The sequence below is a fragment of the Pituophis catenifer genome, unplaced genomic scaffold (assembly GCF_029215685.1).
Source record: "Pituophis catenifer annectens isolate HBS135680 unplaced genomic scaffold, rPitCat1.0.hap2 SCAF_14, whole genome shotgun sequence".
NCBI lineage: Eukaryota > Metazoa > Chordata > Lepidosauria > Squamata > Colubridae > Pituophis > Pituophis catenifer.
In genome coordinates, this window is record NW_027256894.1 from 4,869,826 (window position 1) to 4,891,700 (window position 21,875).

Genomic DNA, 21,875 nt, shown 5'->3' on the forward strand with positions numbered 1-21,875 from the left:
GATCCCCCCGTGCTCCCCCGGCTTTTGGCATGCGGTGGGCCCGGTAGGCCTGTTTTTCAGCCTCCTCAGGTTCCAGATACTTTCTAGGAGCCTGGGGAGGGTGAAAACGCATTGCAATTGCTTAGCGCATTGTAAGACGCCCTGAGTCTCCAGAGAAGGGCGGCATATAAATCAAATTAAAATAAATTAATTAATTAATTTTAAAAAACCCAGACTTTCCCACCTCCGAGAGGCCCTCCAGAAGCCGGAAACGGCTTGTTTTCTGACTTCCAATGGGCCCGGAAGGCCTGTTTTTCGGCCTCCTCAGGTTCCAGATACTTTCTAGGAGCCTGGGGAGGGTGAAAACGGACTTCCCCATCCCCCGGAGGCCCTTCAGAAGCCGGAAACAGCCCATTTCCTGACTTCCGATGGCCCGGAAGGCCCGAAAATCAGCTGGGCGGCGCACGCATGTGTACTGGAGCTGAGCTAGGGCAACGCTCGTGTGCCCTCAGATATGGCTCCGCATGCCACCTGTGGCACGCATGCCATAGGTTCGTCATCACGGGTATAGGGTTTCTTGCTTGGAGACTAGGAGACATCCGAGGTCCCTTCCAACTTTTTTCTGATTGAAATGGCCATTGCGTATCTTTAGCTTGAAATAAAAATAAAAGCCAGAAGCCACTTGCAGCTAGGTTGGTGCGATATCACAATCATTGCTGCTTCTCAAAGGTGGGAAGGGTCAGGAAGAGGCCGCTGGTTCTTTTGTTGTCATGAGCAAACATAGTTTTGCGGTAGAGCGCATGTTTCATAGGCATAAAATTCCTAAGACTTTTATTCCCATATTTTATTCAGTCTTTGGCATCTCTGGGATAAGTAGCTGAAAAAACAAGCAGTAGAAGAGAATATTTGCAGTTTAGGATTGAATTTGGGGTCGTTGGTGCGCTCTGAGCTGGGTGGATTTCTTGCAAACGTTTCATTACCCAACTAGGTAATAACATCAGTGGTAGAAGGGAGGGGGAGGAGGAGGACTGGGGCCCATGATGTCTCTGAGCTTGGTTGTTTTCTTGTAGATGCTTTGTTATCCCAACTAAGCAAGGGGTATCAAACTCGCGTCGTCACAGCATCGTCACATGACATACTGGGATTTCCCCCCCCTTCACTAAACTGGGCGTGGGTGTGGCCAGCACGTGACACGTCCAGCCCACGGGCCACGAGTTTGACAGATTATATTAGGCAATATAATCAATGATAGAATGAAGGGGGGTTTTGGGGAGGAGAAAGAAGGGCTTTGAGGACCACATAAGCAGCTTCTGGAAGATGCTGGAGTCCTTATTGCTTTTGGATGTTCAAGATAAAAGCGAGTGTGTTTTTATTAGCTTTGGTTGCTGTATCAATTGGGATCCAACTTTTTAAACATGGACCTTCAAAGGATAGTAGTTTTAAATTCTGGGCTGATTATTAAAAGTATGTTTTCAGATTCTTGAAGATATTGTCGGTTAGCATCTGATTATCCTAAGGCAGTGATGGCTAACCTTTTTGCCGTCGCGTGCCAAAAGCGTGGGGGGGGGTCGCGTGCGTGTGTGCCCACACCCATAATTCAATGTCACCCCATGCCCCGCCCCCCACACATGTGCATGTGACCCCCCCCCACGCTCCCCACACTTTTGGCCCGTGATGGCACGGTGGACCCAGTAGGCCCGTTTTTCGCCTTCCCCAAGCTCCAGAGGTTTTCTAGGAGCCTGGGGAGGGCAAAAACAGCCTTACCCACCTCCCCGGAGGCCCTCCGGAGGCCGGAAATGGCTCGTTTCCCAACTTCCAGTGGGCCCGGAAGGCCCGAAAATCAGCTGGCTGGTGCGCGCAGGTGCGCTGGTGCTGAGCTAGGGCAACGCTTGCGTGCCCACAGATATGGCTCCGTGTGCCACCTGTGGCACACAGGCCACAGGTTCGCCATCACGGTCCTAAGGGCTGTCTGGGCTTGCCCATTAACTGTAGTAATAGCTTGCTTTATCTTGCACCTATTACCAAATACGTCACAAGATTACACTAAGATATTGTGTTTATCCTTGATTTATCGGCTAGGTATGAGTTTATTCCTCTGTTGCATTGGCTGTTTGAGATATATCTTGCATTTTCTATGGTGAAACTATTACGGACGTTCTAGGAGTGGTTGAGAGGCTATATCATTAATTAACTTGATTGATGCAGCAAATTGTAATTAAACGTGCTTCGGTTACACAGTTGTAATCCCATAATCTTCAAATGTACTTACCTTTTGTTGTTGTTTTAACTATTTAGTTGTGCCCAACTCTTGGCGATCTTATAGGCAAGTATTCTCCATGTTACCCTGTCAAGCACAGTTTCTTTTAATTGTTGGATGTTCAACTTGGTATCAGATTTGATGTGATCAAGCCAGCATGTTCTTTAACCAAATAACAGAGTTGGAAGGGACCTTGGAGGTCTTCTAGTCCCACCCCTGCTCAAACAGGAGACCCTATACCATTTCAGACAAATGGTTGTCCAATCTCTTCTTAAAAACCTCCGGTGATGGAGCATCCACAACTTCTGGAGATGTTCTAACTGTCAGGAAATTCCTCCTTAGTTCTAGCTTGGTTCTCTCCTTAATTAGTTTCCATCCATTGTCAGGTGCTTTGGAGAAAACCTTGACCCCCTCTTCTTTGTGTCAGCCCCTTAGATATTGGAACATGTCACCCCTAGTCTTTCTTTTCATTAAACTCAACTGCCTTGCAGTGGAAATTTTGGGCTTAGTTGTGGTCGTGGGCCGAAAACTACCTGTAATGTACCTTGTCTTGCCTTGATTTACTACTGTAATAGCGTTACTACTTTAGTGGGGTAATATGTGATGGTGACAGTTACACTGTGCATGAGGTCATTCCCTCGACAGCTGAAATTATAAAAGAGGAAGTAAAAAAGAAGACGAGGTGGCCGTTTAAATAATATGGGCATTTTGAAGTTTATACGTGACTTTTTGTGTGTGTGGCTTTAGGCGCACCATGGATATGTCAATCATTGTAAGTTGCAATGCATCAGAATGAAACTGGTGGCTTACAGATTTGATAAATATTTCATTCCCCTGGACACCGGTGTTTCTAAACCATGTCATATGAAGAGATTGGACTGCCATTCATCAGAAATGGTGTAGGGTCTCCTGCTTGGACGGGGTTGGACTAGATGACCTACAAGGTCCCTTCCAACTCTGTTAATGTAATGTAATCTAAACTAGACATACCCAAATCCTGCAAAGCAAAATTCTTCTTTGCTTGCCTGTTATTTATTGTTCCCCTAACCATTTCTAGTTATCATTGCCTTCTCCAATGAATTGATATGGCCGAAGTAAATCACACGTGGTCTAATGATTTTACTTTCTACTGATGTTTTGGTTTTATACAATTTAAACACCTCGGTTAGTTACCCTGGCTGTGCATGGTATACTCAGTAATCCACTCTAGCACCACAGTTCAAAGGCATCAACTCTTCTTCAATCAGCCATTCTTAGTGCACATGTTGAGTTATTGCCATAAAGTGTTCTGGTGAGATTTTCACAGGGTAGTTCACCATTGCTTTTCCTAACCCTCCAGATTTTGTGACCAGAATCAACCTTATGATTGGGTTCCTTTTGCAGTTAACACCTTGTTAAAAGTCTAGTTTTGGGAAACCTTTGATGTCAAGAGGAGCCAAATGGAAACTGATGAACTTTAGCCAAGTTTAAGAGCCCTGGTGGTCAGAATGCAGTAGTGCAGGCTAACTTATGCTCACTGCCAGGAGTTCGATCCTAACCGGCTCAATATTGACTCAGCCTTCCATCCTTCCGAGGTTGGTAAAATGAGGACCCAGATTGTTGGGGACAAGAGGCTGACTCTGTAAACCGCTTAGAGAGGGCTGTGAAGCACTGTAAAGCGGTATATAAGTCTAAGTGCCATTGCTATATAAGTCAAAGAGCTAGTGCTATTGTTGTTTATCTGACTGACTGTCTACCTGGGTGGCGCAGTGTTTAGAATGCAGTATTGCAGGCTGATTCTGCCCACTGCCAGGAGTTCGATTCTGACTGGCTCAAGATTGACTCAGCCTTCCATCCTTCCGAGGTTGGTAAAATGAGGAGTCAGATTGTTGGGGGCGAGGGGCTGACTCTGTAAACCTGCTTAGAGAGGGCTGCAAAGCACTGTGAAGCGGTATATAAGTCTAAGCGCTATTGCTATTGCTAAAATCATGTCAACTGTTGGTCTTCCCTTCCTTCCAATTTAAGATAGTCTTTTCATGCCTCCTGCTCTGTTCTCTCTCTTTCCAGCCTGTCCCAGTTCCTGTGGCAAACATGCTTGTACAGACCAGAATGAATGCTGTCACCCTGAATGCTTGGGCAGCTGCACCTCACCCCACAACAGCTCAGCCTGTGTGGCCTGTCGCAACTACTACCACGATGGCACCTGTGTTCCTACCTGCCCACCCAACACCTACAAGTTTGAGGGCTGGCGTTGCATTACCAAGGAGAACTGTTCCCGGATCCCTTCCTCGGATCTACTTGGGGAATACGAGAGCTTTGTGATCCATGACGATGAGTGTGTACAAGAGTGTCCCCCAGGATTTGTGCGCAACGATACCCAAAGGTAATGGGGAATGCTTGTGTTTACACACAGGAAGGGCAAGTTGCAGGGATGAAATCCAGCAGGTTCTGACAGATTCTGGAGAACCAGTAGCGGAAATTTTGAGTAGTTCAGAGAACCGGCAAATGCCACCTCTGGCTGGCCCCAGAATGGAGTGGGAATGGGGATTTTGCAGTATCCTTCCCCTGGAGTGGGGTGGGAATGGAGATTTTGCAGTATCCTTCCCCTGGAGTGGGGTGGGAATGGAGATTTTGCAATATCCTTCCCCCAGGAGTGGGGAAGGAATGGGGATTTTGCAGTATCCTTCCGCTGGAGTGGGGTGGGAATGGGAATTTTGCAGTATCCTTCCCCTGCCACGCCCACCAAGCCACACCAAACCCACCAAGCCACGCCCACAGAACCAGTATTAAAAAAAATTTGGATTTCACCACTGGGCAAGTGGCTTTGATTTTTTTTTTCTTGCCGGTGGGGGTGAGAAAGAGTCTGAACCCTTAATGGGGGCCTCTAAGAATGTTTCAAATACAGGCAGTCCTTGATTTATGTCCACAATTGAGCCCAAACCCTCTGTTGTTGAGTGAGACAGTTGTTGAGTGAATTTTGCCCCATTTTACAATCTTTCTTGCCACAGTTGTTAAAAGAGAGTCACTACAGTCGTTAAGTTAGTAAGACGGTTATTAAGTGCATCTGATTTCCCCATTGATTTTGCTCGTCGCAAAAGGGGATCGCATGACCCTAGGACACTGCCATCGTTGTAAATGTGAATCAGTTGCAAAGTGCCCGAATTTTGATCGCTGCAACAGTCACAAGTGTGAAAAATGGTCGTAAGTTACTTTTTTTCCCAGTGTCGTTGTAACTTCGTAGGTCACTAAACAAATGTCTGTAAGTCGAGGACTGTAATTTGCTGAAGTTACGTCCTGTGAAATCGACAGAGATTACTGATTTAGCGAATACTGAACTGCTGTTCCCAGGGAAATAAAAGATAGGATTTCTGGAAGAGTCTGGTTACAAAATTTTCATCAACCAGATGAGCCGAGGAGTACCTGTATCCTGTATATCACGGGTGTCAAACTCAATTTCATTGAGGGACGCATCAGGGCTGTGGTTGACCTCGGGGGGCCGGTGGGGGCGTGGCCAACTGGGTGGGTGTGGCCAACTGGGTGGGCAGGGCCATCTTGACACTACTCCCCAAACTGCTGCCATGTTTCCTCTTTGCACTGGGTAGACCGGGCCAAAGTGACACGGGCAGGGGTAAAATGCACTTACCTTCGCTACCGGATCGCAAATGTGAGCAGTCGCACGCATGTGCTCACATACAGAAGGTCAAAAATGGAACATGATGACATCCGGGCGGGTGGGCAGAGTCTCCCGCCACTGGCCCTACCGGATCGTGCGAGCTGGATAGATCTGGCTGAATTTCACCACTGGACGTGGGTAGACTGTGCCAGCCTCTTACATTTCCCAGGATGCCCAGGACCCTGCCGTATACGCTCACAGATCTGTGAAAAATAGACCATCCAACTTTTAACCAAAACGCCAATGAAAAACGTGCCTCCTGCAGTTACGCCAATTGCAAAAAAATCAAAACACACGAACGTTTCAGCTTATCCACGGGTGGCACATTTTTTTCGCGGGGTTTCGTTTGAAAATTCGCCGGTGCGGCTTAACTCCAGTCTGAACTGATCCGCCAGTCTATCCAAGAATTGATTGTTGTTGCGCTGCCGAAATGAAATAAGTGCCGAATCCGCTTTTATCGGCTGCCTGATTAAGAGCCGTCGGCATTCCTGATCCAGGGGTAATTAAAAAGGAAATATTTCTTCTGCAGAGGGAGAATTCCCTGCGGGGATTTTTAAATTGTTTTTAATGACCTGGACGGTGCCTTTTTATTTGGGTTGAGTTGAGCCGGCTGATGATGTCTGGCGTCCCTTGTTTTGTGTGAAGCTATCCAAACACACCTCTCCTTTTTTTCCCTACCGAAGAATTTCTAGTTTACATACAGGTGCAAAGCAGTGATCTCTGCCCCCCAGCTGGAAAGCGAATGTTTACCTGGAAACGGTGTTTTTCCTCCGCTACTATCTGGCCACTTGTGTTTTCAAGCAATTAAAAGCACTCATTAAAAAAAAAATAATAGAGGGCCAGGTGTTTATTTTATCCAAATGGAAAAAAAGATGGACGGAAAAGAGGGAATGATAGCCAGTGTGCTTGTGGCATTTGTGCCCGTGTGTGTGCTCGATGTGTTTTCCTGCTCCAGTCTCCCTGGATCGCACACCCATCGCTTGCAAACCGAAGGACCAAAAATCCTTAGTGTGCGTTCCCAAAAGTTTCTGGCGTGTATCAACAGTGCCTTGTGCTGAAGCATTTGAAATATGAGCTTGTAAATTCATGTAAAGTATCATGGGAGCCACTGGATTGCAAAGATACCATGTGACTCAGCCGGGAATCAGCTGATAGAGGGGGGGGAGGGGGAGAGAGAAAGGGAAGGAAGGAAGGAAGGAGAGAGAGAGAAAGAAAGAAGAAAGGAAGGAAGGAAGGAAGGAAGGAAGGAAAGAAAGAAAGAAAGAAAGAAAGAAAGAAAGAAAGAAAGAAAGAAAGAAAGAAAGAAAGAAAGAAAGAAAGAAAGAAAGAAAGAAAGAAAGATCTTGTCCTTGTGGCTTGCACGCTAAATTCGAGCCAAATTTGTCAGTGCAATACAAAGGCAACACAAAGAGAAATCTGGATGTGTTGTGCAATATAGACTCAGGTAATCAAAATTCAGACGCTTGGCAAGTGATTCATATTTATGACGGTTGCAGAGACCTGGGGACACGTGACCACTTTTTGTAACCTTCTGACAAACAAAGTCAATTGAGGAAATCAGATTCACTTAAAAACCTGCATTACTAACTTAACAACCTCAGCGGTTCACTTAACAACCGTGGCAAGAAAGCTCATAAAATAGGACAAAATTCACTAATAAATGTCTCGCTTAGCAGCAGATATTTTGGGCTCAATTGTGATTGTAAGTCAAGGACTACTTCTGTTGCATTACTTGTACTTCCAAGAGTTCAATTCTGAGCCTTCCATTCTTCTGAGGACCCAGATGGGTGGGGGACCAAATGCTGACTCCGTAAACTGCTTAGAGAGGGCTGTGAAGCACTGTGAAGCGGTATATAAGTCTTAAGTGCTATTGCTCTCCTGGACAAATGACTATCCAATTTTTTCTTGAAGGCCTTCAGTGGTGGAGGATCCACAACTCTGGGAGACAAGTTGAATGACCAAATGGATCCAATTTAAACTCACTTCCAGAGATGTTTCAAATATGATCTTGCAGAAGAGATATGAAACACATCCAGGGGTGAAATGTAAAATTTGTTACTACCGGTTCTGTGGGCGTGGCTTGGTGGGGGGGTGTAATATGACTGAGTGGGCGTGGCCAACTTTTTTTTTTTTTTAACTTTTCAAAGCATTTTTTCTACAACCACTTCGGCCGAAAAGGTTGCAGAAAAAATGCTTTGAAAAGCCTCTGACGATCCCAGCTGACTTGCCTGATCGGCAGAGGCTTTTTTAAAAAAAAAAAAAAAAAAGCCTCTGACGATCCCAGCTGACAACTCAGCTGGGATCGTCAGAGGCTTTTCAAAGCATTTTTTTTACCACCTTTTCAGCAGAAGAGGTTGCAGAAAAAAATGCTTTGAAAAGCCTCTGACGATCCCAGCTGAGCCGCGGGATCATCAGAGGCGCTTTTTTTTTAACTTTTAAAAGAACTTTTTCAGCCGAAGAGGTTGTAGAAAAAAATGCTTTTAAAAGTAAAAAAAAAAAAGCCTCTGATGATCGCGCGGCTCAGCTGGTGTGGTGGTGGTGGTGGTGGTGGCACAGGGATTTTTGCTACCGGTTCTCCGAACCACCTGCCACCATTGCTACTGGATTGGGTGACCCGGTCCGAACCAGGAGCATTTCACCCCTGAACACATCCATTCTGTTATGGATATCTTGTATCCAAAGATACTTAATAAATCATAGAATCGTAGGCCTGGAAGGGACTTTGGAGGTCTTCTAATCTAGACCAACCCTTTGCCCAAGGCAGGAGACCTTACATCATTCTGGACAAATGGTTGTTCAGTTTTTTTCTTAAAAACCTCCAGAAATGGAACACCCACAATTTCAAGCAGCAAGCTTATTCCATGGATTAATTTTTCTCACTCTCAAGAAATGTCCTTACCTCTAGGTTGGGTTGCCCAATCATACTTTGTTAGAAAGATCCCCTCAGGAATAGCAATAGCATCTAAATTTATATACCGCTTTGTACTGCTTTACAGCCCTCTCTAAGCGGTTTACAGAGTCAGCATATTGTCCCCCAATAATCCGGGTCCTCATTTTACCGACCTTGGAAGGATGGAAAGCTGAGTCAACCTTGAGCCTGGTGAGATTCGAACTGCCAAATTGCAGGCAGCCGGCAGTCAGCAGAAATAGCCTGCAGTACCGCATTCTAACCACTGAGCTACCATGGCAATAGAAAAGGAATAGGAATAGGGATAAGGATAGGGATAGGACAGGACAGGACAGGACAGGACAGGACAGGATAGCTTAGTCTTAGTCTTAGTCTTAGTCTTTATTTATTGATTAGCCCTTGGGCCATATCAAAAGTGCAGAGCTCCAGAAACAATTACTACAAAAATTTGGTAGAAACAATTTAAGATGAAATTGGAATAGGAATAAAACACGATTTAAAATGTGTTCATTTTAAATTTCATTTAAAATGAAATTAGAGTAAAATACAATCTAAAATAAAATCAGAATAGAATACAATAATTTGAGATACAAATTAAATATGATTAAAATTATATTACAATGTCACCCTTGCATCTACCCGATCGGTCTTAAAACTACTACTAGAATTACATTATTAAGTCAAATGCTCTTTCCTGCAATCCTACCCTATTCTGCTGCACCAACTTTGTCCTTTTTTCCATCAATTTTATAGCAAATTTAGCAATCCATTTCACCAGCTGCAAGTTAGAACCTAACAAATAATGTTGCAAGAAGCGCTCTTTAGACTTAGGGGTGTGCTGGCGTAAAAGATCCTGCCAGGATAGCATAGCAATCGCAATAGCAATAAGACTTATATACCGCTTCACAGTGCTTTACAGCCCTCTCTAAGCGGTTTACAGGGTCAGCATATTGTCCCCCAACCATCTGGATCCTGATTTTACAGACCTCGGAAGGATGGAATCAACCTTGAGCTGATCAGGATCGAACTGCTGGCAGTTGGCAGAATTAGCCTGCAATACTGCATTCTAACCGCTGCGCCACCATGGCTCATGAAAGGGTCATTCATGCTCATCTCTTCCTATCCTTTGTCTTTTACCAGCATGTTCTGCAGCCCTTGTGAGGGACCCTGCCCCAAAGTGTGCGCAGATGACAAAATCATGATGATCGACTCCGTCACCTCGGCACAGACGCTCCAGGGATGCACCGAAATTAGAGGGAACCTTCTTATCAACATCCGCCGTGGGAGTAAGTTTACACTGGATTGGGAGAGCAAAAAGAGTTGGTGAGGGGACGCGGTGGCTCAGTGGCTAAGACACTGAGCTTGTCGATCGAAAGGTTGGCAGTTCAGTGGTTCGAATCCCTGGTGCTGCGTAACGGGGTGAGCTCCCGTTCCTTGTCACAGCTTCTGCCAACCTAGCAGTTCGAAAGCACATAAAAAAATGCAAGTAGAAAAATAGGGACCACCTTTGGTGGGAAGGGAACAGCGTTCCGTGCGCCTTTGGCGTTGAGTCATGCCGGTCACATGACCCTGGAGACGTCTTCGGACAGCGCTGGCTCTTCGGCTTTGAAACGGAAGTGAGCACTGCCCCCTAGAGTTGGGAACAACTAGCACATATGTGCGAGGGGAACCTTTACCTTTACTTAAAGAGTTGGTAACCCTGGTTGACTGTGACAACCCCTATATGAGCTTCTAAAGGAACCATGGATGGAGTTTTATGGTTTCCCCAACTGCTCTCACTCCACTCTGGAACACATGGGAAGCGTGTTAAAATGCATACATGATGCCTGGAGGGGACATTCTGAAGCTGCAAGACAGACATACTTAAATAAACGGCAGAGTATGTTAGATATGTCAACCCTGCATTTCATTCATGATCAATTGTAATTGTCCTTTTCCCTTTGGCTACTCAGTGGTTAAAAATACGTTGGGTTTTTTTCAAAACAACAAAACAAATTAAGTAATAAAGTACCAGCTTTGGAGAATGCTTTTCACTTCCCATGGAAAACACCTTGTGTTTCGCAGGAGAGGTTTTCCGCAGGTAATCCCAACGAATTCCCAAGGTAGCATTGCAGCAGGATCAGAGTTCCGGGAGGAAAGAGAGAAGAGGGCTTACTGGTAGTCTTGATAAGGTTTAGGGGTTTTCTAAATTTGTATTGTCTCCCTCGTGTTGGGTGGCACATCAGTGAATCTAATTATTTGCCCAGTGGCAAATATTTCTCTGCAGTCTACATGATGCCCTCTTCAAACCCTGGCACCAGACTTCCCACCTTGGTATTTCTCAGAGCTGAGTTGGCCATGTCTAGTACATGTCTTAACAGAAAATGAGTGTTCAGTTAACGATTTGTCAGAGTGATGAGTCACCTTCTGGGAAAATTCCAACTGTCTGTCTCTTTCTTTCTTTCTTTCTTTCTTTCTTTCTTTCTTTCTTTCTTTCTTTCTTTCTTTCTTTCTTTCTTTCTTTCTTTCTTTCTTTCTTTCTTTCTTTCTTTCTTTCTTTCTTTCTTTCTTTCTTCCTTCCTTCCTTCCTTCCTTCCTTCCTTCCTTCCTTCCTTCCTTCCTTTTTTCTCTTTCTTCCCTCCCTCTCTTCCTTTCCCATCCCTCCCACCCGCCTTTCCCTTCCTTCCTTCCCATCCCTCCCAACCCCCTTCCCTGCCCTTTCCCTTCCTTCCTCCCTCCCTCTCTCCCTCCCTCCTTCCTTCTTTCCTTCCCCTTCTCCTCTTCTCTCTCTCTTCCTCCCTCCCTCCCTTCCTCCTTCCTTCCTTCCCATCCCTCCCAACCCCCTTCCCTGTCCTTTCCCTTCCTTCCGTCTTTCCTTCCTTCCTTCCTTCCCATCCCTCCAACCTCCTTCCCATCCCTTCCCTGCCCTTCCCTTCCTTCCTCCCTCCCTCCCTCCCTCTCTCCCTCCTTCCTTCCTTCCTTCCTTCCTTCCTTCTTCCCTTCCCCTTCTCCTCTTCTCTCTCTCTCTCTTCCTCCCTCCTTCCTTCCTTCCCATCCCTCCCAACCCCCTTTCCTGTCCTTTCCCTTCTTTCCTTCCTTCCTTCCCATCCCTCCAACCTCCTTCCCTTCCCTTCCCTTCCCTTCCCTTCTCTGCCCTTATCCTTCCTTCCTTCCTTCCTTTCCTTCCTTCCTTCCTTCCATCCATCCTTCCTTCTTCCCTTCCCCCTCCTCCTCTTCTCTCTCTCTCTTCCTCCCTCCCTCCCTCTTTCCTTCCCATCCCTCCCAACCCCTGCCCTGCCCTGCCCTTCTCTGCCCTTTTCTTTCCTTCCTTCCTTCCTTCCTTCCTTCCTTCCTTCCTTCCTTCCTTCCTTCCTTCCTTCCTTCCTTCCTACCTACCTACCTACCTACCTTCCTCCCCATCCCTCCCTCCCTCAGAAGGAACACAGTTGACCCAACCTGAAGAAGGAGAACATTCATTTGATTTGATGCCTGATAACGCCCCCATTTCATCAGTTAGAACCCCACAAACGCCACGCAGTTGTCTCTGCCCCTGCTTTGGAGACCCCCTGTTATCCTCTCCTGTTTTAAGTCAAGCAGCTTTGTGGCTGCTCTCCCTTCAGACATTTTACAAGGCAGCCTCCCCGAACGTCTTCGAAGTCGTTTCCCTTCTCATCCAAGAAGCTTCTTCAGCTCTGGAGAAGCTTCTTGGATGAGAAGCGAAACGTCTTCAAAGAAACGCCAGAAAGTCCAGTTGCCTCTTGGAAAAAAAGCGCCTTAGGGACGCCCGTGTCCTGGATGACCAAGAACCTCCGTAGACTTTCTGAGATAAGGTTCTTGCTTAGAAATTGGGCCTCGTTGCAAAGTCAGCAAAAAGAAGGCATTCTTGTTGGCTTGAGTCACCTGAACCCACCCAGAAATAACACCGTTCGGATTTTCTTTGAAGTTCAGTGCTGTAGCGAAAGTTTCTGGGAAACTTAAAATGCCTGAATTCCTCAAAAGAACTTAGTCCTTGAAGAAACAGGCTGATCCTTTTTAAGAGGCTGGAAGGAATGTCTCCTCTCTGTTCAGCTGCCTGCTGTAAACATTCCCCCCATGGGCCGCCTCCCGTTTATTATGAGTTTGTTCCGATTTCCCCAAAGAGGCCCCTCGGATGGTTTAATCTCGGTCGAAACTTTATTCGACGGAAAAGGATTGTATATCACACAAGCACTCAGGCTCGGCTTGCTCCGTTGAGTACGGACAATGAGTGAGTTGATGCTGGTTGGTTTTTTCACTTTTGGAAGCAGAAAGGACGAAGAGAGAGGTCTTCAAACTTGGCAGCTTTAAGACTTGGGGACTTCAGCTCCCAGAATTCTCCAGCCAGCATAGCTATGCTGGCTGGAGAATTCTGAGAGTTGAAGTCCACAAATCTTAATGCTACCAAGTTTGAAGACCTCTGGACTAAGAGATCTAGACACTTCAGGGACCTTCTAGCTTTATCAGGGACAATCTACTTCTAATTTATTAAACAATGTGAGTTAACAGGAAAAGGATATTGCAGAATAACAAAGTTGGAATCTATGCTGGCTGGAGAATTCTGGGAGTTGAAGTCTACAAATCTTAAAGCTGCCAAGTTTGAAGACCTCTGGACTAAGAGGTCTAAACACTTCCAATTATGGCTTGCTTGATGGCATGTGTGAACAGGTCCTTCGGCTTGTTCCCATTAACCCTTCTTCGTTTTGGCCTTTTTGACTCTGGCTTTTTCGGAGGAGGACAAGGCAGAGTTAATAGTTCGCTATATCATGATACAGCACCGACTTTGTTCTCGAGTCAGTCAGGCCCATTAAGTAGGGAAAATATGCAGGGACGAGCGAGCGTTAAATATGAATAATAAGAGTCTTCTTGACTAAGGGAGAAGGCTAAAGAGTTTTGACCTATTATTGCATGCAAACGCACCTCGAGGAAATGTTAGCTTTGAACCTCAGTTTGCTCCTGGTTTCTATGCCATAGATAGAATTTAGAATAGAGGTTTTTTTTTTTATTGGCCAAGTGTGATTGGACACACAAGGAATTTGTCTTGGTGCATACGCTCTCAGTGTACATAAAAGAAAAGAGACATTCGTCAAGAATCATAAGATACAACACTTAATGATTGTCAGGGTACAAATAGCAATCAGGAAACAATATCAATAGTTAAGTAGACCCTGCTTTTATCAGGGACAATCTACTTCTAATTTATTAAACAATGTGAATTAACAGGAAAAGGATATTACAGAATAACAAAGTTGGAAGACTCTTGGAGGCTTTCTAGTCCAACCCCTGTTCAACCAGGAGACCCTATAACCGTGATGGCGAACCTATGGCACGCGTGCCCAAAGTGGCATGCGGAGCCATGTTGCCTGGCACGTGCAGCGTCGACCGTTCCTCTTCTGGGTTTCTGGCACGTACGTGCGCACAACGATAAACTGGCCTTCGTGTGTGCAGCAGTGCCAGAAACTGGATGAGCTGTTGCGTGCCAGTAACTGGAAGACTAGCTGGCTGGTGCACATGCGTGCGCCGAAAACTGGAAGTTCATTTTCCAGCACGCATATGCCCCCTGGGCAGCTCCTCTTCTGGGTTTCAGCCCAGACACGTGCGCATCACTGGTTCGCCATCACTGCCCTATAACGTTCTAGATCAGGAGTCCCCAACCTGTGGGCCACGGCCCACTGCTGGACTGCGGCCTAATCGCCACTGGGCCACATGAGCTTCCAGCCAGTGTGCATGCGTTTGCGTGTGTGCATGGCCCTACTTGCGTGTCGCCACAAGCATATTGGGCAGTCCAGCCCCACTCACATGAGCCTCAGTGCAAGCACTTGTGGCTCCTCTTGTGCAAGCATCGCCACCAACATCACTGGCACACGCACGCACCTGCCTCTCCAACAAAATCATCCCCTCTTTTCCCCGTCCCCTTGCTCCGGGCCACCAACCCGGAACGGTTGGGGATCTCTGTTTTAGACAACACTCTGGTTGTCCAGTCTCTTCTGCAAACCTCAGAAGATTGAGCACACACAATTTCTGGAGGGAAGCCATTCCACTGAATAATTGTTCCCGCTGTCTCCTTAATTCCAGATTGAATCTTTTCTTTGATCGGCTTCCGTTTGTTAAATGGCTATGGAGATTCTCAATCATCCAGGTCACAGTTGTGCCAACGATGCTTTTCAAAAGGCAGCGGAACTTCCTTAGTTTTTTGCTTGAAAAGGTTTCGTTTCTCATCTGAGAATCTTCTCCAGTTGTCTTCAGAAAGCGAAAAAGATGCTTGGATGAGAAGCGAAACGTTCTCCATTGTGGTGGAGATAGCATCCAGGAATGGGTTGACTTCGTCCGTTAGCTGATTGGACTGAATCAAAAGCTATCTCCGCCCAACGAGAAGGAGCGTATCAGGTAAGACCAATGCCCCTTTTCAAGGGAGAAAAAAAAAAACACCAAGAAAATACAGTTGCCTTTTGAAAAGCACTTTTGGGACTTCCATCTGTGACTTCTTGTCCTGAGTTTCCAGAGGCATCTGAGAAGATAATGATGGGCATTTGTTTTGAGCTTTCCATTCGTGGAAGAAGAAAAATACTCTCTTATCTTGCCTAAAATGGTCAGGCTATCTTGAGGCATGAGTTGAGGTTCTCCTCAATGGGACAGTTTTGGCTAGCAGTAACGTTTACATCTGTCACTGAAAATCACAGGAGCTGTGGCTTCCTGAAGGCTTAGATTTACAACTGCCCAAGAGAAACTTGCCAAAACATCAGCTGTTGAAAGCTCAGAATGCGACGCTGGCATTAGCAGCCAACGTTCAAGGGAGGCGGACGGCCATTGGACCGGCTGAAAAATTAACTAGATTAAATTGAAGTGGCATTTAGTTTGGCATTCCGGCTGCCTGGCTTGCCTAGGTGTGTTGTACAGCAAAGAGTTGACATTTTCAGAAGGCCGCTCTTAAGCCAATGAAGCTAATTGTGGTGCAAAGAAAAATCTCGAAACTAGGAAGATTTATCACCTCTTCCTGTCTTCGATTTTTTCTCCTCCCTGCAGACAATATCGCCTCTGAGCTGGAGGACTTCATGGGGTTGATAGAAACGGTGACTGGATATGTGAAGATCCGGCATTCTCATGCCTTGGTGTCCTTGTCGTTTTTGAAGAACCTGCGATATATCAACGGAGAAGAACAACTGGAAGGGTAAGGGTAGCCTGTTTCTTATATAAGAAGTCATGTCGTTGAACATAACATTGTCGGACAAGCGGTTCTTGGAAGTTCTTGTTAGAGAATACAGTGTTTCTCAGCCTTGGGAACTTGAAGATGTGTGGACTTCAACTCCCGCCTGGCTGGGGAATTCTGGGAGTTGAAGTCCACACATCTTCATGTTCCCAAGATTGAGAAACACTGTCTTAATACATAAGCTGAAGACCATGTCATGGTCACCTTGGAAACCTGGTCCCTCCACCTCTCCCTTCTTCAGCTTCACGGCATTGAATAACAACTTTGGAACTTTCCGTTTTTATATGTTCTGCCCCTCCTTCAAATATGGCCCTTGGTTTCAGGATTCCTGAATCAGGAAGGTTACTAGATTTTTTTTTCCCCTTTGTTGTCCTCTTGTGGATGGTTCAACAGCTCTGCCTGAAAATCATCTATGGAAAATTTCAACCAAAGGGTGTGTTAAGATGTCTATGAAATGTTTTCACTTGTCGTCCTGGTCAAAACTGGATTTGCCATCTTGTGTTTGCTCAACTGAGCTGAAAGGATGGTCCTGTTTTTTAGGGGGGATAAGGTGTCTTGTGTTCTTTAACACAGAGTAAGCACCTGACTTCATGTTGTTTTCACCCTTCCCTCCCAATTCAGTGGCCTTCTGAAGACTATTGGGTTACAACACCCATCTTCTTCCCTTGCCAGGCCTACTGGATGGTAGAGTTCCATTTCAGATACCTCTGAGAAGACACCAAGATAGAGAAAAGCAGGGACAAGTCGTCCTTGACTTACAACCACAAGGGAGCCCAAACTTTTTTTGTTGCTAAGTGAGACAATTGTTAAGTGAATTTTGCTGGTCAGGTCACCAAAGCTGATCCCAGGACCCTGCCACCGTCATAAATATGAACCAGTGGCCAAGCATCTGGATTTTGATCACGTGACCAGGGAGATTCTGCCAGCAGTCGTAATTGTGCAAAAACGATCCTAAGTCACATTTTTTTTCAGCACTGTTGTAACTTCAAACGGTCACTAAATGAACTGTCGTAAGTCGGGGACTACCTGTACTTAAAAGAACGGACTTACATCATTTTTGAAGAACGTACAGCTGGGGAAAAGTCGTGGTGGTCATCAGACTTAACAGGGGGAGGGGAGCAGCATTCTGACCTTCGTCCTGCCGTGTTTTTTCTTGGGACGCTTTCTCTGCTTCTCTTTACCTCCAAGCGAAAACCCTTCTTTTCAGATACCGGTTGCATCACTAGTTAATAAACGGGAATTTGGGGGGAGTGGGGGTGTGGAAACTGTTTGAACAAGGCCGAGGCAAGGTCATGAGACCAGCCCTCATTGTGTCCGATTTATCTGGCCTGAAAGGATTATCTTACAGGATGAGGGTAGATTCTCAACCTCGGTTTTTCCCCCCTCCCGTCCCTCCCTCTTCCGGCTGCGATTTGGTCAGCTTTGCATTCTTAAAATTCCAAAGAGTGATGGAATATATGTTGTAAAGGGCAGTCGTTGCTTTCTTCCACCCTGGAAAGTTCCTCTGGTCTCTCAAGCCATAGAACCATAGAATCGTAGGCAGGGGTGAAATGCTCCCGGTTTGAACCGGATCGCACGATCCGGTAGCGATGGAGGCAGGTGGTTCGGAGAATCAGTAGCAAAAATCCCTGCGGCCCCCCCCCCCCCCATTGCCCAGCTGAGCCGCGCGATCATCAGAGGCTTTTTTTTATTTTTAAAAGCATTTTTTCTACAACCTCTTTGGCCAAAAAAATGTTTTTAAAAGTAAAAAAAAAAAAAAAAAGCCTCTGATGATCGCGCGGCTCAGCTGGGATTATCAGAGGCTTTTAAAAGCATTTTTTCTACAACCTCTTTGGCCGAAGAGGTTATAGAAAAAAATGTTTTTAAAAGGAAAAAAAGCTTCTGCCGATCAGGCAAGTCAGCTGGGATCGTCAGAGGCTTAAAAAAAAAAAAAAAGAAAGAAAGCCTCTGCCGATCAGGCAACTCAGCTGGGATCATCAGAGGCTTTAAAAGCATTTTTTTTTACAATCTCTTCAGCCGAAGAGGTTGTAGAAAAAATGGTTTTAAAAGTAAAAAAAAAAGTTGACCACGCCCACTCAGTCATATTATCCCCCCACCAAGCCACGCCCACAGAACCGGTAGTAACAAATTTTACATTTTACCACTGATCGTAGGGTTGAGGAGGGACCTTGGAGGTCTTCTAGCCCAACCCCCTGCTGCTGAAGCAGGAGACCCAGACAAGCGGCTGCCCGGTCTCTTCTTAAAATATGGTTGGACCTCTTCATATTCCAAAGAGATTTAAAAGGTTTCCAACTGATATATTTATTATTTATTAATTGATTAAATGTCTTGGCCACCCACCTTAACACAAGGCAACTCCAGGTGTTACTACACTCGTATCATTGTCTAACGGTAAATCAAGCTGAGTGATGGAATGTATGTTGTAAAAGGCAGTGTTGCTTCCTTCCACCCTGGAAAAAGTCCCTCTTGTCTCTTAAGGCACATAATATAGAATAATAGGGTTGGGAGGGAGGTTGAAAGTCTTCTAATCCAGGGGTCTGCAACCTTAAACACTTAAAGAGCCATTTGGACCCGTTTCCCACAGAAAAGAAAACACCGGGAGCCACAAAACCCTTCCTGTGCCTAACTATTTCTTGAGCGGCCACAAAACTAGCCTATGTAGTTGAATTAAACGTTCTGTTTTCTTCTGAAACTTTTCTTCGTTTGGATTTATCTATGGTTGGCCTACCGGCGGGTTGAAAACCTCAATAAATCAGGTGTCACACATCGGTGGTTGTGACGTAGAGTTTGAGTAACAGGGAGCGCAGCAGAGAGGTGAAAGAGCCACATGTGCCTCTGCAGGTTGCTGACCCCTGTTCTAATCCAACCCACTGCTGAAGCAGGAGGTCCTGTAGCATTCCGGACAAATGATTGTCCGGTTTCTTTTTGAAAACCTCCAGTGATGGAGCACCCACAACTTCTGGAGGCAAGCTGTTCCACTGATCGATTGTCCTCCCTGTCTAAGTCAGTGTTTCTCAACCTTGGTAGCTTGAAGATGGGTGGAGTTCAACTCCCAGAATCCCCCAGCCAGCAGCGCTGGCTGGGGGATTCTGGGAGTTGAAGTCCACCCATCTTCAAGCTTCCAAGGTTGAGAAACACTGGTCTAAGTAGTTCTAAGTTAGATAAACTTCCACCCCTTGCAGTGTTTTGCCCTGTAAAAGCGCCATCTGCGCATGACCTGGGACCTCCAAAACGGTTACCAAATTAAATTTGTTAATGCTTCACAGAAGAAAGCTACTAAATATGATCGGTGGTGGTAGTTGTGATCATACATATTAATTAAAATTACATTAAAAGTGGGATAGAAATCCGTGGTGGGTTCCCTCACGGTTCGGCCCGGTTCGGCTGAGCCGATAGCGGTGACAATATGACGTCACCGAACTGGTTCTCCTTGTTCGGGAGCTGAGCCCTCCCCCCCCCCCCGCATTATTCTTACCTTTTATTTGGCCCCGCCCCCAATCTACTCGTTGCCTCCCGAGTCCCAGCTGATTGGCTAGAAGGAAAAAAAAATTGTTTAAACTCTTGCCCCAGGGCTTCAAAGGGCCGCCCAACAGCTGATCAGTGTTAAAAGGCAGTGTGGTGGTAGACCAATGCGCTCGAAAAACAAATGAGTAGACCGGTGCCTCCAAAAACAAATGAGTAGACCGGTGCCTCCAAATGGGTAGACCAGTACAGTTCTGCAAGCAGTTAAAAGCCTGGTAGACTAGTACCTCTGCTAAATCCTAAAGAATTGTCACATGACCATCAAACCACGCCCACAAAATAAGCCACGCCCACAGAACCGGTAGTAAAAAAAATTTAGAACCCACCCCTGATAGAAATGAAATGTAGTTTTGGCCCTGTGGATCAGCAGACTAGATTGATAGAATAGCCTACCACAAGCGTGTCCAGTCTCGGCAACTTTAAGACCTGTGGACTTGCAACTCAGGAAATTTCTCCTTAGTTCTAGGTTAGATCTCTCTTTAAAGCGCTTCCACGCACCGCTTCTTGTCCTGTCCTCTGGTGCTTTGGAAAAATAGGTTGACCCCCTCTTCTCTGTGACGGCCCCTCAAGTACCAGAAGATAGCTATCATATCACCCCTTATCAGGAGTGGGTTCTAAAATTTTTTTACTACCAGTTCTGTGGGCGTGGCTTATTTTGTGGGCGTGGTTGGATGGTCATGTGACAAACAATTCTTTAGGATTTAGCAGAGGTACTGGTCTACCACGCTTTTTTTTTTTTTTTTAATTTGATTTATATGCCGCCCTTCTCCGGAGACTCAGGGCGGCTTACAATGCGTTAAGCAATAGCCTTCATACTTTTGTATATTTTATACAAAGTCAGCTTATTGCCCCCACAAACTGGGTCCTCATTTCACCTACCTTAGAAAGGAGGGAAGGCTGAGTCAACCTTGAGCCTTGGAGAGATTCGAACCAGCAGAAATTGCAGGCAGCTGTGTTAATAACAGGGTGCACTAAACCCCTGTACTATCAAGGCTCTTTTAACTGCTTGCAGAGCCGTAGCGGTCTACCCATTTGTTTTTGGAGCGCACTGATCTACCACCACACTGCCTTTTACCGCTGATCAGCTGTAGGGCGGCCCTTTGAAGTGCCGCGGCAAGAGTTTAAATAGTTTTTTGCCGCTCTGCCACCACCAAGAGCATCGCAAGAACCGGTAGCAAACCACCACTGCCCCTTATCCTTCTCTTTGTTAGATTAGACATCCCTCAATCATTCATCATACGGTTTAGCCTTCAGACCCTTAATCGTTCTTATTGCTCTTCTTTGTGCTCTTTCTAGAGTTTTCTTTCTTTTAAAGGATTTCTGGTTCTGGAGAAGACGGAGCTGAAACCAACAAGGGCTGAAGATTGTTTAAGGCTGAAGAAGTTTGTCAGTTCTTCAGCCTTAAAAGCAACGACAGTTTCCAATTTACAACCTGGAGACCTCTTAGGTCCGTTATCACCACCGCTGAGGTTCTTAGGGATGGTCTTGCTTCTTTTAACACTTTGCAAGAGATGTTCCGTAGCTGCCATTCTTTTTTTTTTAAATCAAATCTAAGGTTTCGGTCATCGTGCGAATTTTGTTAAGGGCACCCCAAGCAGAATGAAAAATCCGTGCCTTTTGTTTACATGGACTGATTTTTTTTCTTCTTCTTCTTCCAAACATTTCCTTTTTAGGAATTATTCGTTTTATGTGCTGGACAACCAAAACTTGCAGCAACTGTGGGACTGGAGCCATCATAACCTGACCATCAAAGAAGGGAAGATGTACTTTGCTTTTAACCCTAAATTGTGCGTTTCGGAGATTTACCAAATGGAGGAGGTGACGGGAACCAAAGATCGACAAAGTAAAGGCGACATCAACCCGAGGAACAACGGGGAAAAGGCATCCTGTACGTGAGGATATTATTGTGTTGGGGTGGAATAACCAGAAATGGAAGATGTTTTTTTTTCCCCCTGACCTTAAATAATAGGAGGTTTGTAGTGATTCAGACTTGAGATGGAAAAAGGTTATTTGGAGCATCTAGTCCTCAGCATCTTTCTCCTTTTCCTCAAGTCATTCCAGTTCTGGATTGCTCCATATCCCTAATCAATAACGTTTTTTTTCCTCTTTCACCCATTCCACAAAAAGTTTCTGTTCAACTAACAACTAAGAAGTCACATGGAAAAAAAAAACCCAAAATAGAAACTAAGGCATTTAAATGGCGGGAGTTTGGGATGTTGAGGACTTTTTTCTGTTGTATCTTTTAATAATAATAATAATAATAATAATAATAATAATAATAATAATAATAATAATAATAATAATAATAATAATAATAATAATAATATAACTTTATTGTCATTGTACGTGTATACAC

The 21,875-nt window shown here is 45.4% G+C and overlaps 1 protein-coding gene across 1 annotated transcript in view; it reads left to right on the forward strand.

Annotated features, from left to right (window-relative positions):
* IGF1R (insulin like growth factor 1 receptor) overlaps positions 1 to 21,875 on the forward strand; it is a 211,533-nt gene that overhangs the window by 133,695 nt on the left and 55,963 nt on the right. The window contains exons 2-5 of the mRNA XM_070953829.1: positions 4,283 to 4,598; positions 9,937 to 10,082; positions 15,814 to 15,958; positions 21,193 to 21,407. Of these exons, the coding sequence (XP_070809930.1) occupies positions 4,283 to 4,598; positions 9,937 to 10,082; positions 15,814 to 15,958; positions 21,193 to 21,407 (822 nt within the window). The remainder of the gene's footprint in view (positions 1 to 4,282; positions 4,599 to 9,936; positions 10,083 to 15,813; positions 15,959 to 21,192; positions 21,408 to 21,875) is intronic.